Source organism: Stegastes partitus, unplaced genomic scaffold, assembly GCF_000690725.1.
Source record: "Stegastes partitus isolate 25-593 unplaced genomic scaffold, Stegastes_partitus-1.0.2 Scaffold2771, whole genome shotgun sequence".
Taxonomy (NCBI): domain Eukaryota; kingdom Metazoa; phylum Chordata; class Actinopteri; family Pomacentridae; genus Stegastes; species Stegastes partitus.
In genome coordinates, this window is record NW_007580502.1 from 23,880 (window position 1) to 41,888 (window position 18,009).

The 18,009-nt window shown below is 41.6% G+C and overlaps 2 protein-coding genes across 4 annotated transcripts in view; both read left to right on the forward strand.

The window, feature by feature from the left end:
* The first annotated feature begins 815 nt into the window (after positions 1 to 815).
* On the forward strand, positions 816 to 11,060 carry sh2d5 (SH2 domain containing 5). 3 transcript variants are annotated; one of them, XM_008305985.1, is made up of 10 exons: positions 816 to 1,028; positions 1,458 to 1,523; positions 1,614 to 1,694; positions 1,787 to 1,861; positions 1,944 to 2,090; positions 6,702 to 6,902; positions 8,584 to 8,767; positions 9,117 to 9,222; positions 9,328 to 9,487; positions 9,910 to 11,060. In XM_008305985.1, the coding sequence occupies exons 2-10, from the start codon at positions 1,473 to 1,475 to the stop codon at positions 10,114 to 10,116; spliced, it is 1,212 nt and encodes a 403-aa protein (XP_008304207.1). In that variant the 5' UTR covers positions 816 to 1,028; positions 1,458 to 1,472; the 3' UTR covers positions 10,117 to 11,060. The 3 variants fall into 3 exon arrangements, with proteins under 3 accessions (XP_008304207.1, XP_008304208.1, XP_008304209.1); XM_008305986.1 differs by having other exon boundaries at positions 816 to 995; XM_008305987.1 differs by having other exon boundaries at positions 816 to 954.
* Positions 11,061 to 12,410: 1,350 nt separating this feature from the next.
* The window catches only part of kif17 (kinesin family member 17), a 6,698-nt gene continuing 1,099 nt past the window's right edge, over positions 12,411 to 18,009 (forward strand). The window contains exons 1-13 of the mRNA XM_008305994.1: positions 12,411 to 12,641; positions 12,853 to 12,999; positions 13,213 to 13,314; positions 13,595 to 13,784; positions 14,286 to 14,738; positions 14,909 to 15,003; positions 15,105 to 15,270; positions 15,469 to 15,571; positions 15,715 to 15,804; positions 16,280 to 16,508; positions 17,207 to 17,465; positions 17,611 to 17,672; positions 17,748 to 17,871. Of these exons, the coding sequence (XP_008304216.1) occupies positions 12,411 to 12,641; positions 12,853 to 12,999; positions 13,213 to 13,314; positions 13,595 to 13,784; positions 14,286 to 14,738; positions 14,909 to 15,003; positions 15,105 to 15,270; positions 15,469 to 15,571; positions 15,715 to 15,804; positions 16,280 to 16,508; positions 17,207 to 17,465; positions 17,611 to 17,672; positions 17,748 to 17,871 (2,251 nt within the window). The remainder of the gene's footprint in view (positions 12,642 to 12,852; positions 13,000 to 13,212; positions 13,315 to 13,594; positions 13,785 to 14,285; positions 14,739 to 14,908; positions 15,004 to 15,104; positions 15,271 to 15,468; positions 15,572 to 15,714; positions 15,805 to 16,279; positions 16,509 to 17,206; positions 17,466 to 17,610; positions 17,673 to 17,747; positions 17,872 to 18,009) is intronic.

Genomic DNA, 18,009 nt, shown 5'->3' on the forward strand with positions numbered 1-18,009 from the left:
CACAACTTGGCTGGCCTTCCTGATGATTCTACTGAGTCTGTTGATGTCCCTCACCTGCAAGCTGCATACATGATGGAACCTGCCACTGCAGACTCGTAGAACATCCTCAGCATCGTCCTGCTGGTGTTGAAAGACCTCAGCCGCCTCAGAAAATAGAGACGGCTCTGGCCCTTCCTGTAGACAGTGTCCTTGTTCCTGCCCCAGTCCAAGTCCACACTCAGGTACTCCTCCACCACCTCAACACTGACCCGATGGATGTTGGTGGGGGGGCATCCAGAACTCCCCATCAGTCAGTTTGAATTCTTGGATGAAGGCTAAACTTTTCCAATAACCTAAAAGAGAAGTCCAGTTGCTTTCTACTGAAGCTCCAAGGAGCACATTCTCAACAGCAACATCCTCAGAACATTGCTGACAAAATGTTCCACTTTTTATTTTAAATTCAAGGCTCCTTTTGATAACATTTTGCAAACAGTTTTTGAACATTGGCTCCAGAAAGTTCTTCATTTTGTAATCATGGAACATAATCTGACAACATCCTCTGAATGGTAAAACATTATTTGAAAAGATAAACATCTATGGCGGAATTTTTCCCCATGCAAACATTGTTAGAACTTGTAGGGAATGTTGTGGGAACATTCTTTGCTTCCTAGTATTTATTTATTTATTTATTTCTGGTTGCACTTTTTCTTTCAGCTCTGGGTGTGTGCAGGGATCTTGGATAGTTGCACAATGAGCAGGAATGTGTGGAGCTGGGGAAAAAAAAAAAAAAGCTGTGGACAGAAGCTGCTGCGGGGGGAGGGAGATGTGATTCGACGCGTTATCTTCCGCTGACTGTCATATCTTTGGAGGAGTGAAGTTTTTACGCGCACCTTCTCTTCCTCCTCCTACCCGGCTCGGAGCCCCGCCTCGGGCCGCTGGCACACCTGGACCTGGAGCAGCGAGCGGCGGGTAAAGGTGAGCAGGACCCCGCTGCGTCTTGTGGTTGGACATTGGAGGTGGGTGGCTTCAGGACGCTCCGACTCTGAACCGTGAGTTTCTGTGATTATCTCAGCCGCATGCAGTCAGCTCAGGTCGGCGTTTGTTGGATTCCACAGGGCGGAAACCGTTCACAAGTTGCCCATGTGTGTTTCATTTTGCTTCATCCACACCTCGCTCTCTGTTCGGGACATTTCGGGGGGCAGATTCGCCCAGTAAAACACAAATCCGAAGTTTTTTTGTGTGTTAACTGCGACTTTGACGCATTTGCGACGTTGAAAATGGGCCCAAAAGAAGAAGAAAAAAGCGCAGCGGTTTGTGCCAAACAGTCAGGACGCACGCGAAAAAAAAAAACTCCCACCACAGCTGACATGAACTCAACACACACTCACCTTGACTCACAGTGCTGTTCGTGTGTTTTTATAGGAGCTGTTTTTGTTCTTTTTAAGAGTGAAGATTGTCTGGCTGTGTGGTTTTTACAGGAATAAACAGGCAGAATGGGTGAGGCACCAGCCAGAGAAGATGGGGCAGTGACTCGATCAGCAGAGGTATGACTAGAAATGACTTTCTTTCTGTCTTCTTTAGTGTCTGTGTGTGTGTCCGTGTTTTTGTTTCAACACATGTTTTCTCTGGTGAAGTATGTGGGCTCATTTCCTGTGGATGACCGCTGTTTGGACGACCAGATTAAGCAACTGCACACACAGCTGAAGTCCCTCAAAGTGAGTCCGCATCTGAGATTTTTTATTTTTTTTAAAAACTCATTACTGGGATTGTAAATCCAGGACTTAATCCAGTGTTTGTCTTCAATCAGACATGCAAGAGAAGGAGGTCTGTATCCCTGAAATTCTCCATTAAAGGTGTGAAAATGTACAATGAAGATGAAACGGTGAGTTTAAACTTTATATGTCTACAGAAACAATTAGGTTTAGGCTGTTTCTTGCTCTATGTGACTCCCGCCCTGTCTGCAGACTCTCCTCATGGCCCACGCTCTACGTAGAGTCTCTCTTTCCACTGCCCGGCCTGTCGATGCCCAGTTTGCCTTTGTTTCCCATAACCCGGGCAGCGTTGATGCCCAACTCTACTGCCATGTCTTCAAAGCAAGGCACTCACGAGCGGTAAGAAACCTCCAGTTATTGTTCCGTTACAAAAACCAAGGTACTTTCAAGTTTAAATACAAAAACAGGTCCACTGAAGGACATTTTCTTGGGTTTTCTGGAAGGATCACAGCTCAGCAACTTATTTTGAAACACTGGAAGACTCTGGAGTCAAATCGAATTTATTCATAAAACACATTTAAAACAAGAGAAGTGCTGTGCAATTTTATAGAGCAACCCAAAAGACATAAAGACAAGTCTGACTAAAGATGCAATAAAATAAATACAATAAAAGATACAGTCAAGGTGTAAATCTCTACTTTATTAAAATACCTAAGAGAAGAGGCAGGTCTTCAGCAGTGATGTAGAAGTTTGTTAAGTTGAGCATTTCTTATATTAATTTGCAAACTGTTTCAGGGACTACGAGCAGCTACTGCTCAGGCTTGATCACCTGTTTTTATGTCTAAATCTTGAAACATCTAAGAGGATCTGGTTGGTTGGCCTCAGTGCTCTAAATCGGTGATGAAAATGTAAGAGTTGTGCTAAATTAAATGTTGCTAACTCATTTAAAAAGTTAAAAACAAACAATCAAATCTTAAAATCAGTAAAGACTGCCTTTCAAAATGCTCGACCAAACATGACAGTCTCTTGTTTTCATTTAGATTAGGAAAGTTTCAATAGTGAAATAAAATGACCTCCGGTTTAGAAATCTGGTTACAATGGTGGGAAAGATTATATTCGCCTCCACACACCTGATTTCTCAATACATTTTTGAGCTGTTTAATATTTGGTAGGCCAGCGGGATGTTATCTGACCCTTCCTAAGTGTTGGTCTCTCAGTATGTGCTGATGCATTTTACAAGGAGGTACAGGTTCTGTTTATGCAAGCGCAACTGTGATAGACATTAATTTATCCCTCTGTCAGGTAAAGCTGATAATCTGCAGACTCTAAAGTTGTTCCTTCTATCCAAGACAGTTTTTCCCTGTGGGACAAGGTTAAATAAACCTGACACAGCTGAAGAAAACATGCTGTTTTTGGGGCCCTTTTCTAGACGCATGGGACTTAAATCCGCAGTAAACTAACTTCAATTTTGTCTTTTTTATACTTTGAATAAATTACTTGGTTTGTGATTGGCAGTGGCATAAATAGCTTTCTTCATTTTCTTAGTTATGTCTGTTGTGGGTAGGTGGGCTTTGAGTTTTCAGTTTGGTCTGTTGTATGTGTGGGTAAAGATTACATTTAAAAAAATAAGTATTTAATAGAAAGAGAGTTTGAAAAATATTACAAAAATCTTGCTTAAAAAATTCATTTTTTAGTACAGTTGTGAAGAGTGCCTTAAATATATGAGGGAACCCTGTTTACAAAGTGCATTTATGATGCATCAGAGGGAGAAAATGTAGTGTTTGTTAAAGAAACCTGGACATGAAATGGAGCTGAAGTCGTCCAAGTTGAATCTAGTTGGATTTTCTTCAGGACAGTGAAAAGTCAAGTGTAAGACGAGTAACTTGATGCAACTAGATGTTAATCAATAACTGTTATAATAACATATGCTGGTTAAAAATAAACAATTATAGTTCAGTTGTAGTTAGGCACCTGCACTGATGTCACATGACTCCATGTACAAATAAGAAGTTGATTCACTGTAATGGCTGCAACAAAACTAACAGGAGAGAATGAGACAGATATCAGTGAGCTCAGTGTCAGCATGACAGCACTTTTCAAAATCCAAGTTACAAAGTGCTTTCCAAAACAGCAAAAAACAAAACTTAGACATAAAATCGTCACAATTTAGGAGACAAATAAAAAGTATGGCATTTAAAAACAACAGTGGTAAAAAAAATATATGAAAGAAATAAAAGACAGTATAAAGAATATTAAAATCAAATAAAACCAGGAAAGGATCTCTGATAAATGTATATGTTTAGAAGCGACTTAAAAGACGTCACTGACTCTGATTGTTTCAGTCCTGACTGCAGATGCTCTGTCCCCATGTTTTCAGTCCCCAAAAGAAAACTTCTCTCTGGTTGGACTTTGGATGAGCAGAGACTTCATGCCTCATTAACACCTGATGTTAACATGTAGTCTGTATCTTAAAACACTACCTGGACAACGATTTCTGATTTAGTGTGTTTGCATTCTTGTCGTAAAAACACCTCAATGACTTGCCCCAGAAGGAAGAGCTCAGGTGGAGTTACGAACACTGATGATAGCTCACTTCCATTCCCAGTGAGCTATGACCAAGCACAGTAGCAGCACCTTCCAGAAGTGGAATGCAGCTACAATTCAATTCAATTCAATTCAATTCAATTTAATTCAGTTTTATTTGTATAGCGCAGTTTATAACATATGCCATCACACAGTGCTTAACATAGTAAGGTATAGACCTTACAAATTTAAAGACAGAACCTAACAATCCAAAGTAGCCTTTGGACTCCCTCTGAGCAAGCAGTTGGCAACGGTGGGAAGGAACCAAGCTGGATCAGCTGGAGGTTTTTGATAGAATTATTGGGACATCCTGATAGAAAGGAATTACAATAGTCCAGTCTAGAAGTTATAAATACATGGACTAGTTTCTCAGCATCACTCTGAGACAGGATAGTCCTGACTTTTGCAATATTACATACATTTAAAAAGGCTGTCCTACAAACTTGATTGACATGTCCTGGTGAAAAATAAATCCAAGGTTCTTTACAGTAGAACTATAGGCCAAGGCAATGCCATCTAGAGTAACTATCTGGTTCGATAGTGCATTTCTGAGGTGTTTAGGGCCAAATACAATAACCTCAGTTTTGTCTGAATTTAAATGAAGGAAATTCCAGGTCATCCAGGCCTTTATGTCCTTCAGACATGCCTGGAGTCTGTCCAACTAATTGATTTTATTTGGCTTCATAGATAAATGTAACTGGGTGTCGTCTGCTTAACAGTGGACATGTATGCAGTGCTTCCTAATAATATTGCCTAAGGTGAGCATGTACAAGTTAAATAATATAGGTCTTAACACAGAACCCTGTGGAACTCCATAACTAACTCTGCTGCGGGTGGAAGAATCATCATTAACATGAACAAACTGGAATCTGTCTGATAAATATGATTTGAACCAGTTTAGCGCAGTCCCTTTAAGTCCAATTAAACATTCCAGTCTCTGTAATAAGATGTTGTGATCCACTGTATCAAATACAGCACTGAGATCCAGTAGAACAAATATAGAAACTAGTCCATTGTCTGAGGCTATAAGAAGATCATTAGCAACCTTCACCAATGCTGTCTCTGTACTATGATGCAATCTAAAACCTGATTGAAACTCTTCAGACAAATCATTTCTATGCAGATAATCACACAATTGGCTTGCAACAACTTTTTCAAGAATTTTAGAAATAAAAGGGAGGTTGGATATGGACCTGTAGTTAGCTAAAACGCCTGGATCTAGAATAGGCTTTTTGAGCAGTGGTTTTATTATAGCTGCTTTAAAAGCCTGCGTTACGTAGCCTGTTAATATAGAGAAGTTGATGATTTTTAATACTGCAGTATTTATTAGAGGAAAGATTTTTTTGAACAGTCTAGTTAGGATGGGGTCTAACAGACATGTTGCTGAAGAATTTACTATCGACATGAGCTATTATGCACCTGAGCTGTTCCTGCTTTGTCATGTTATAATGTCTGGTGTAAAAAACATATTTTATCTGTTCACTGTATGAAAACTAGTTTGAGGCTGACTTGTCAGGAAACATGGCACATCTCAGGTCAAGTGTAGAAGTGCTGCTGCCTGTAGCTTTTGTCAGAGTTAGGTGATCTTTCACCTTATTTGGTAGATTAATTTGTATCAGAAGAATGTGGTCAGGCTGTATGATTGCATTTTCACCTGCTCAGAACCAATTACAGCGGGAACCCGACCACCTCAAAACGTGTCTGGATACATAGTCACACGTTAATACCAGGTGGCAGTGGGGTCTTAATGTCACCATCACAATATCCCACAATTAAAGGTGAAGTCTGTGATTTCAGAGAAACAAATGTCAGATTTATCACCACTGTCCTGTGCATGAGCTGGAACACGTAGGATACACACCAGAATAATGAGTGGATCAAGCCACTTTGTTTCCCGAGCACCTCCTGTTTTCCCTCAACACACACAGAACCGACAGCTAGTGGACAGTGAGAAGGTATTTGCTAAATTTGATGAAAACCGTATTGGATCAGAATTAGTAAGCCTCATTTTACAACCCTCATACTGCTCACATTTTTGGACTGAACAGTGCTGGGAAATATGCTAATGAGTCAGGCTCTCAGGTTCTTGTCCAATATTTAAACACACCAAACTGATCTGAAACCAACTAAATGAACTGTTTTAACCTCTCCCATTTTCTTCTTCCCACATTCAGTCATTTTGAATCGAAATTGACGAGACTTGGTCCAAAAAACAGAGAAAAATAGTGCTATGAGATGAGATATTTTCTCAGCCTTTGATATGGTGCTTGACTTTGTTTGATATTATTTATTTGCACTGTCAATTACAGTCCTTAGAGATATGCTGGTGGCTGAATTTGGTTTCTAAAGCTTAAAATTTTAGATGGTGAATTACTTGAAACTTAGTAACATCTTGTCTGTTTTCTGTGTTCCCCCTCTCCTCTGTAGGCCCAGTTCCTGAACCTGCTGCTGTGCCGCTGTTTCCAACTGTCGTACTTGGAGAAGCACCCAGAAGAGGCTCAGGAAGACTGTGTTGGCTCAGCGCCTCGCCGCAACCCTTCGCTGCTCAACCACGGCTTCCCTCTCAGCGTCAGCGCCTTGGTGTCATTTAGAAGAGCTCCTTTTCGGGGGTTGCTGCCGGGCACTAAGGTTTGGATCCTCACATCTAGATCTTTCCCACCACCAAACAAACACTTTGACCTCTTGAGCCTGAGGAGCAGTTTATGCTTGACAATGTCCAATTTAACAAATCAATCAAAATAAACAACTGACCTGTTAAAGCGGGTACAGCTGAGGGATGAACCAGAGATTATTTTCGAATGGCTGCATCATTATACTAAATATAAATTTACATAATTTAATTGCACATTTTTTTAACTTCATATCTTCATATTGAAAATGTGTTGGCAAGGATAGTTAACTATGCTTGTTCAAACATAAGTCAATTGGGAATTTACCCACGATCCACAGGGTTACAGAAGCTGAACAAACCAGCAGTGCAGTGTCCAAATAACTGCCTCAAAGTTCAAATCTCAGAAACCCAAGCCATCTCTGTGTGCTTTGCTCCTGCAACATTTGTATTGATTGCATTTTTCACTGCAATATAAAGTCCTGCACCAGAATAAAAACAGCACAGCTATGGTTAGGAGAGAGGACTCAAATCTTTTGATTATTTATTTGACCAAAAATGTAAAAAATAAAACAAAATCAGCATGTACAATATTTTTGCCAAGAGCTGTTACTAATACTGAAAACAAATGGTGGCTCTGCATACTAGAAATATTTTAATATGTACATTTTTATTTAGTTTCCTTACATTTCTTCTTCCTGCTTAGTGTAAACACAGCCTGCAGTGCTACCCAGTTCAGTTGAGTCAGTCATGGCTTCATGGTTGCACCAAAAAGAAAAAAACCCAAACATGTCATTAAACCTGCAGTCAGACTACAGCAAAGGAGGAAATGTAAAGATGAACAGTATTAAAAAAGCCACAGAAACTCGTAACGTAATGTCTAAGCAGAATGCACCTCTGCAAATCAACTTGAGAATAGATTATTTTCTGTGCTGCAAACTCAAACTAAAGGCTCCAAAACAAAAATGAAACTAGTTCATCCCCCAAATTAAACATTTCAGATGGAAAACATCCAACATAGCACAGAACTTAAACGTTTTTTCCCCCCACAAAACACATTAAACATTTAGTTTTAGTCGTAAATACCACTTTTTACAAACCAAAGAAACAGAAATCAGTCGATGAATTGATGCGGTGTCTGCGGGTTATAAGCAGATGTAAAGCTCCGACTCGCTGGAGCTCGGTTCGTCGTCTGGAGACGCTTCTGCAGCTTCGCTCGGTTGTTTTGCAGAAATTTCGTGAAGCTTGTTCCTGTATAAAGGCCACATGCTCAGAGCTCTGCTGTCCTTCTGGGCTGCAGTAGTCGAGGCTCTGTCCATCGAGTCTCTGAGGAAGTGGAAGAGCTTCTCTGACTCGATGCACTGCTTCATGTGAACCACCGGACACGCTTGTTTTTTTGTTTTTTTTTTACAGAATCTTGTTACTGCGATCTGTTTGTCAAAAGACATGTACAACAAAGAAAAGTCGCAATGTTAAGCATAGATTTAGTTACAGCCCATCACAGATGAGTAGTTTAAGAACTGTCAGAAAGTTTCAAATTGGACAATTCTCTAAGATTTATCTATCTGGCTCTGATAAATGGTGTAGTTTTGACATTTTTTTTAATTTTTAAAGACAACTTTGAAACCTGCTGGCAGGTTTTGCAGTTCAGTTGGTTAACCATTTGCCCTGAGATGACGTTTCTTTTCCTTCCATTGACAGAAAAAACAAAAGTCTTCCGAGGACCAGCACAGCAGCCAAGATGAAGTCTTCCCGACCTCCTCCCCGTCCCTGGTGCGGAAGAAAGCCATTCGCACCAAAGCGCTGCGTTCTGGTGCCTACCGCTCCTTCACATTCACGCCGCTCAAACAGCGCAACGTTCAGGAGCGACTGAGCGAGTCACAAGGTGGGCCGAGTGTTCACAGAGCACTATCAAGAGTCAAAGAACTGATTAGGTAAAGCAAACCCTTCAGTGTTAGGTGAAGGGCAGTCACTCGTTGTTCTGGTGTCGGAGGGTGTTGTTTGTCATTTTCACTGCATCGTGAGGTGGTTGGCTGTGACACACTTTTGAAGCTTGGACATGATGAAACTTGTTTTAAGTGGTTATTTCGTCACAACATTCCTTTCACTGAGTTGAGGTTACTTTGGATTTTTTCCTACACAAACATGGTTCCTGGAATATCTCCACTTTTTGACCTCTTGTAATGTAAACAAACTCAAATTCACCATGATTTTGCTTCTTACATGTGAAACAGGAAAGGACAAAGACAAGACTCCAGCGAGGAGATCCCGGGCTCCCAGCTTGGCCGAAACAGAAGAAGCTCTTGCTCAGGCTGTGTGGTGTTGGGCTGGTATCGCAACGTCAGTATGTCGTACATCAAACATGTCTTACTGTTTGTAGATTTGGAGGGTTTTTTTTCGATAATACATCTGTGTTTTGTTTTGTTTTTTTCTCTGGTGTTACAGTGACAGCAGCTATTCCCTGCTTGCAGATGATGTTTTGGGATCATACCTTCTCTGCCCACATCCTAAAAAACCCAAATGTGGTTCTCTTATCATTCGCTTCCCCTCTGGCCTCATCACCCACCTCATAGAAAACACTCGTAAAGGGAAATTCCTGTTGGAGGTAAGTGTTCTGTCAGTAGAGGGGCGGCCCAATACATGGATAACAGACACCAAGTCTGCAAGGCATAAATTTCGTTCGATTTGTAGTGGGAATAAATGAAAAAATTTTCCATGAACATGTTAGACATGTTCCTCTTTTCGACTAGTTGCTTTATGAATAACCTTCAGTTTACAAAAATACATTTAGTTGTATGTTATCATAAAATACTACAGATATTCACTGTACTGTTGAATTACAAACAATATTTGTTAAAACTACGGAACAAAAATAATGAATTTACATATTGACTCTGTAAAAAAGAAATAATAGAAAGAGAGAGAGCGAAACCAAAACTGTAGATAATGTCCACATCAATGTAATGACAAACTAGTAATTCTGTGTAACTTGGGATTTTACAGCTATTTTTTCTGTGTATATCTTAGAAATGCAAGACTGAGTTCAGCTCCCTGGCAGAGCTGATTGAACACTACACAGAGATACAGGATGAGCTGCCGTGTCTGCTGAGCTGTGCTCGGGTGAACCACTGCTATGAGTGGGAGGAGAATACCAGCAAACAGCAGCCTGTCAAGCTGCACAAGATCCTAAACAAAATAAAGATTAAAAGTACCCTCAGAAAGGCATGGGTGTAAACCCTGGACACTGGGACATGTGGACTGCCAACCTCAGAGGATGCAAATACATGACGCTCTTTATTTCTTTTGCACATTTTTCATCTTTTACTTTTAAATCACGTGGTGGTGTGGGGAGATGTCACAGCCTGTATTAGCAATGTTGGCACTTACGTAGGGTACTTATTTGTTAAAGATATCACATGTTGTGCATGCTGCTTTTATGTTTTTCAATATACTTTTTTATAAATGTTTTTATATGTGCCTACAAGGCATCAGAGGAGTTTTATAGTTTTTACATGTGAAACTAATGACCTGAATCTGTGGAGTGGAATTGAACACTCAGATTGTTGCACCTGTTGGCAAAGCCAAACAATTTTTCTTTTTTATTTCCCTGGCCTTGTAAAGATGCTACACAAATACATATTTGTTCAAATTCTACCTTCTCCTTCAATTTAAATTGTGTTTACAAACTATTGTAAGTGTGTTTGGACTTACTATGTCTAAGCAGTGGTAGTGTACACCCTGATGTGTCCTGCTGTAAGAAAATATGACAATGACACATTGTTTTCTATATCTTGCCATTTTAGAGTGTATTACTACGCTTTTCATGGCCACTATAAACAGGAAAAACGAAAGCTGAACTCAGATTTTCTGTGTTTTTAAAGTTTGCAAGAAGTCTTACCCATGGTAGTGTTTGTTTTGCTGGTAACAGTTCAATATTTCTAAAACAATATAACTTTTTTTTTTTTTTTGATTTTTATATCCCAAAGCCCATTTTTTTCAGCAGAGCATAGTACAACCTGGCTTTGCCCTGCAGTTTTAGTTATCTTAAGACTGCAAATGATAGTTTTCTTGTCCAAGAGAAATAATTTCTAATGAGTCCTTTCCATATTAACTCATCATACAATTCACATCTGTTTGAGAATAAATCATGGACTTTTCTGTTTTCATTCCACACCCTACTAAATGGTAGTTTCTCATTATTTTTTGTAGCTGTAAAGCAAAACATTACCTGCACTTTTATTGAGACTGATATATGGACAAATAGAATAGAGTTAGCCTCAACATGTTTTTGGACTTGTGGGAGGAAGCTGGAGAACCTGGAGAGAACCCACGCTGCACGGGGAGAACATGCAAACTCCACGCAGAAAGATCCTGGTGCCCCCACTGGGACGCGAACCGGCGACCTTCTTGCTGTGAGGCAACAACTGCGCCACCTTGCAGCCCAATAATAATAGTAAACAGTGCAAATGTAAATATATACATATATACACGAGTTGTGCAAATACCAGTATAAATAGAATATTTCTAAATATGAATGTTTTTTGTTTATTGTACATAAAAGAAAGGGGGACACTGCACATTGTTGGTCTGCTGGGAGCATAGCTGGTTGTAGAACCTGACAGCAGAGGGGAGAAAGGACCTGTGGTACCTCTCTTTGGAACAGTGTGGATGAAGAAGCCTGGCACTGATAGAACTTTCCAGGGCTTCCAGTCCCGTGTAGAGGATGGGAGGTATTGTCTACGTATGATGACAGCTTTGTCATCCTCCTCCTGTCACCTACCACCGCCATCAGATCGAGACTGCAGCCCAGGACAGAGCCGGCCTGCTTCACCAGTTTGTTCAGACTCTTCTTCTCAGCAGCCGTGATGCTCCAGCAGACCATCCGCCCCCACCGAGTCATAAAAAGTCCTTAGGAGGACTTCCTGCACACTGAAGGTGTTGATTAGGTGTTGAGGTTACTGCCACAAAAACGGCTAATATTAACATTCGAAAGAAAAAGGACTGTAGTTTTCTTGATTAAAACACCAATAAAAAGAGTTTTGGGAAGAAAAAATAATTAGCAGCTACATAGACACTCACCGTGTAGAGTACATACAACATTTAGCACCTGCCTGGGTTTCCTCCTGTGACCTCACTCTCTCCTCACCAAAATGGTTGCCGCTCCGGAGCTGTTTCACTGCTGAACGGCTACTCACGGTTGCTAGGCAACATCACAACGCCGTGTGTGGAGGAGCAGAATGGCTGAGGACCTGAGACGACACCTGACGAGGTCAGTCCACACTGTCTGTCTGTCTGTCTGTCTGTCTGTAGATATTTCCACTCGGCTGCTGCTCATTTCTCAGGGGACTAACCGAGACGTTAACAGCTGGTTAACTCTTGTCAGCTGTTAGTTGGCAGAACTTGTCATCTGGTTATCCAGGTTAGCAAACACTCTGCTGTACAAAGCAGAGCTGAACGTTTTTCCCTCCCTAACTGCCTCTGTGTGTCTCTGCTGTAGAGTGGAGCTGCTTTGGGGTGAATGCTGAGAGATGGGGTCTGAGTCAGTGAAGGTGGTGGTCCGGTGCAGGCCCCTGAATGACCGGGAGAAGGCTCTCAGCTCCAAGATGGTGCTGTCCATGGACCTGCACCGCTGCCAGTGCTTCATAGAAAAACTCGGAGCAGCAGATGAGCCGCCCAAACAGTTTACCTTTGATGGGACCTACTACATTGATCAAACAACTGAGCAGATGTACAATGAGATAGCATATCCTCTGGTGGAGGTAAGGGCTAGTTTGTTGCTTTAATTACCAGCCTTTAACAAAAGTAGCACGCTGGTCACTGGACACCCTCAGTTCAACATCAGCACTCTATATCTTATTGCTAATGACTGCAGACCTCATTATTAACTTAACATTCTGCTGTCAGTCACAAAAGTTCAGCTGAATGTTGATCCTTTAACAAAGCCTCATGCAAACTTTTTCATGTTTTCAGGGCGTCACTGAGGGATACAATGGCACTATTTTTGCATATGGACAAACTGGAAGTGGCAAGTCTTTTACCATGCAGGGGGTGACTGAGCCTGCAGGACAGAAGGGCGTCATCCCACGCGCCTTTGAACACATCTTTGAGAGCATTCAGGTATGTAGGGCCAGCTGTTCTCAGCCCTGCAACACATCCACCTTGTGAATTCACAGATGTCATGCCAAAAGTGCAAAATTCTTCTTCTTTCCAGTCTGGAGCAATAGGTTTTTCAGCAGGGGCATGCATGTACAGTGTGATTTATGCAGCTCTTGTTTTGTTTGCTCAGCAAGAACAGCTATACTGTGTGTTTTATGTTTCTGTGCAAGCTAGTGTGCAGAAAATACCAAATTCCTGGTGAGGGCCTCTTACTTGGAGATTTACAATGAAGAAATCAGAGACCTTTTGGGAAGCGACACCAAACAGAGACTGGAGGTAAGTAAGTTAAACAAATCAGGCCACACTGTGTAACAGTAGAAGCCAAAGTGATGAAGGTTGTTTGCTAAGTACAATAATTATGAAACCTGTTTCTTAGACGTGTCTCCGACTGCACACAGCGCTTATGTTTTGTACACAATACTGTACATGTTGCTATGGTGATTTAAAAGCACAGCTGGTTGTGTGATTCCTCAAAGATCAAGGTGTTTGATCAGAACGATCGATTTTGATTGTGTGTGTGTCTTTGTGTGTGTGTGTGTGGTTGATGAATGCCTAGCTGAAAGAGCACCCAGAGCGAGGGGTGTATGTGCGGGACCTCTCCATGCACACTGTGCACAGTGTGGGGGAGTGTGAGAGAATCATAGAGCAAGGCTGGAGGAACCGGGCCGTGGGCTACACACTGATGAACAAAGACTCCTCCCGCTCCCACTCCATCTTCACCATCCACCTGGAGATCTGTAACACTGGTGAACACAGTTATATAACTCCCTCAACACATAATATTGTCTGTTGAATGTGTTTTTTTAATATGATTGCATATGATCATATTATGTCTCATAATGTCACCAGTAGTTCACCATCAAAGGGTTGTTTTTCTTTGTGCCTTTTTTTTCATAAAGTTTGTCAAGGGCTCTCAGAAAATGAGTATTTGCATGTTTAATACAGTCAAAAGTGGCCTAACTAAAAATATATAAGCAAAAATGGCTTGAAAATGCAACAATCAAGGCAACACATCCAAGTTATTAGCTCTTTCAGTACTGCTTGGATGCATTTCTCAAGGTAAATATTGGTCCACAGAAATGGAATAATATAACCTGCCCCTAAAAATATAGGCCCAAAAAATGCAAAATGTGTTGCCAATAGGTGTATGCTTTATAGTTTTCAGTATTTGTAGTTGACCTTGCTCAGTGTAACATACTGATATAAACCTTGAAGTTGTAGTTTCCCTCCTTTATCACCCTTCTCAGATGCTGCTGGCCAGGACCACCTGCGAGCAGGAAAACTCAACCTTGTGGATCTGGCAGGAAGTGAGCGTCAGTCCAAAACTGGCGCTACTGGTGAGCGACTCCGCGAGGCCACGAAGATCAACCTCTCCCTCTCGGCCCTCGGCAACGTCATCTCTGCCCTGGTGGATGGACGCTCCAAGTATATCCCCTACCGGGACTCCAAACTGACCAGGCTGCTGCAGGACTCTCTGGGAGGAAACACGCGCACCTTGATGATCGCCTGCCTCTCACCCGCAGACAACAACTACGAGGAAAGCCTGAGCACGCTGCGCTACGCAAACCGGGCCAAGAGCATCCAGAACAGGCCTCGCATCAATGAGGATCCCAAGGATGCTCTGCTCCGAGAGTATCAGGAGGAGATCAAGAAGTTGCGGGCCCTCATCTCAGGCCAGCTGGGCACTGCTGACCTGACATGCAAGTGATAAATGTTGTTGCCAGCCTTTCAATATAGAGAAACAATATCTAAATGTAGATTTTGCATTTGCTTGTTTGCTATAAGGGATGTTTTTTATCACATTTTATTTAAAAAAAAAAAAAAAAACTCTTTCAAAAATACATTTTTTCCCCTTTTGTTTAATATGCAGCTCTGCTGGCTGGTCAGATTTCTGAGGCATCCCCTGTTGTTCCTTCAAGGCCATTATCCAGCACTACTGAAGCGAAGAAGGAAAAGATTAAAGAGGCAAACACAGACCATTCCCACACCAATATATCACTTCACATCTATGCACGCATTGTGTAAGAACCAGGTAATTTATGGTCCGTATTCTGCTTTCTCCACAGGAATACGAAGAGAAGCTTGCCAAGTTGCAGGCTGAGTACAATGCAGAGCAGGAATCCAAGGCAAAGCTGCAGGAGGACATTGCTGCTCTGCGTTCCTCCTATGAATCAAAGCTGTCTCATCTGGAGAAGGCCCGAGCCAGCAGGGGGAGCTCTGTCCATAAAAATGGTAAGAGAAAACCATCTGCCCACAACAAAGAACCATGTAACTACTTTATAAATTGGTGTTGTCAAAAAGCACTTGTAAATCAACGCTACTGACAAACATACAAATTGGTGACATTGTAGTAAATGATTGTGCTGTTTTTGCGTGTCTACTCCACGTTGTACTGACACTGCTTTGCACTGTAATGCTTCTCAGCATCAGTGAGCTCTAGTTGTATGACCCAGGTTGCAGAGGAAGAGCTGTGTCTCAACACTGATCCCATGTGCCACAGTACAACTGGAGACACTTCCCCTACCAAGGTACTGTACACCACCATCCTTCAACAGAACTACTGATTATTCAGTTAAAGTTCTGTAATGAGACATGAAAACTATTATGGATCCTTCTTATTGGCTGTTATTCCCTGCTGTTGGTGAGCCAGCCTGCTGTACATTGTGCACCAGCCAGTGTCCAAAAAGGTCCAGATGGAGAAGGGCTCATAGAGGAAACTGATGTCAGCACAGCCGGACCTCTGGACCAGAAACACGTCCTGGAAAGGTTTGTGGGCTTGTACGGTAAACACACAGTGACCCCTTTGAAACAATTGATTTCAGGGACATAACATGCTGTTCTTACCGTGAAAACTGCTTGTAATTCATATCTGTGTAATACAGTGTGTCTTAGTTGTGTTTTTTTCAGCACAGTGCATGCTATTCTGAATATGTTGTCATAATTGTATCTCACATGCCCTTATGGCAGTACATGACAGATACGTCATGCTTACACCACTAGTTAAAGATGTTATAAATAATCAGTTTCCAGTTGTATACATGATAGCATTAGTTCGCCTAATTTACATAATAGTGTATGAAGCAGAACAAGTCATATTTAATGCATTGTTTAATAATGAGTTTACCAGGATAATAGGCACCTCCAGGGTCTCTTGTCACATAGAAGTAATGTTTTTATGACATCATAACATAATTATACATACTTTCTATTCAGTGTCCATGCTCAATTATCCACCTCTCAGACTGCAGCAGCTGGAACAGGAAGTGGTAGGAGGTGAGCAGGCCAGGAACAAAGAGCTACAACAGAGACATCGGCAGAGGAAGAACCTTGCTGACCAGAGAAAAGTCCAGCTCATCCACGCTCTGACAGAGAACAGTGAGGAGAGTGAAAGTGTGCTGCTGAACGTCTACAACTCTATCCAAGAAGAAGTCCATGCCAAAAACCAGATGCTGATCAAAGTCCAAGGAAAGGTTGGTGACTGTAGCTGTAGGACATATGTAAACATATCCATGGGGCTGAAATTAGGTTCTAAAATGGATCTTGCCATTGGAATATATATGTAAATGATTACCTTGTTGATTGCTGCTATCTAAACTAAATACAATGATCTACAAAATAGGGAAACAGCTGTCTTGTTCTCAATTTGATGACCAACTTGCATTTGACCAGTCTTCAATTTCCGAAAGCTTTTATATTTTTCATGTGCATGTGCTCTTATCAAGTGTATCAGAGTTGGGAATTTGTGAAAACTGGCCATAATTCAGAGTGATGCACATTTTGTACTATTGAGCTTGGGAACAAAAGTATTTCATTTACTTTCTTAACCTGAAAAACTAGGCTACGCCTGTCTCTTCTGGGATTTATTGAAGAACCTAGTACGACTGGGTTCTGGGGCATACAGCCCAAAATACCGCTGAAATTAATGCTCACTTAAAATAAGAGCTAACTGATACTGGACAGTATGAAATCCAGACTACAGTCTTTGAGCTTTTTGAACTGCATCATTTTCTTATTTTTATTTAATAGGGACAATGCAATTACCATAGTTTCAGCACAGGGCATGAATCTGATGTATTACATAGAGAGTTTTAGCTACAGCTAGTTCTCAACTCCAGTCCTCATATAGTCTGTCATTCCACCTTAAAACCACATTAACTTGCTGTGACAGCTGAAAGCAGCCAAATTGGAGATCCGTGACCTGCAAGCAGAGTTTGAGGTGGAGAGGAATGACTACCTGGCAACCATCCGTCGGCTGGAGAGGGAAGGCCAGTTACTGCACAGCCTGCTGGAGCGCATGGTGCCTCTGGTGCGCCGTGACTGCAACTACAGCAACCTGGACCGCCTGAAGAAAGAAGCTGTTTGGGATGAGGACAGCGTCACCTGGAAGCTGCCTGATGTGATGGTGCAGAAAACAACGCTGCCTTCAGGTGGGGCATGATAGGGCCATAAGAGAAAATATCTGGAGATAGTAAAAGCTTTTAGTAATAGTGCAGCTGACACGACTGTAAGTCTTACAAATGTTTTGCAGGTACTTTAACTTAAATACTGTCTCACTTCCTTTGTTTCTCGTAGCAGTGGCTCCAAAACCTTCAGCCTGCAGGAGCTCAGGTCCTGATGCTAGAGAACCACAAACGGTGTGTATTTTAGTTGCATGCATCATCTTTTACTTGTACTGAAACACTGACCGGGGTTACCACTATGTGTTTCAGCAAGTAGAAGAGGACAGGTACAAGGAGATGCTGGACCGGAGCGACAGTGAGAACATCGCCAGTAGCTACTTCAAGCCAAAGAGAGCCATCCAGCTGCTAGGAGGCGATGCTACCAAAGGACACGGTGAGACAACTAATCACCCATAACACTGAGCAGATATGAACAGTTTTGTTTTTTAATGAGCTCTATTGCAAAATATCACTTAATTCTCACTGTCGTAAATTTGCAGGTTGTCTTTACTCTGTGTATTTCTGGTCTTAT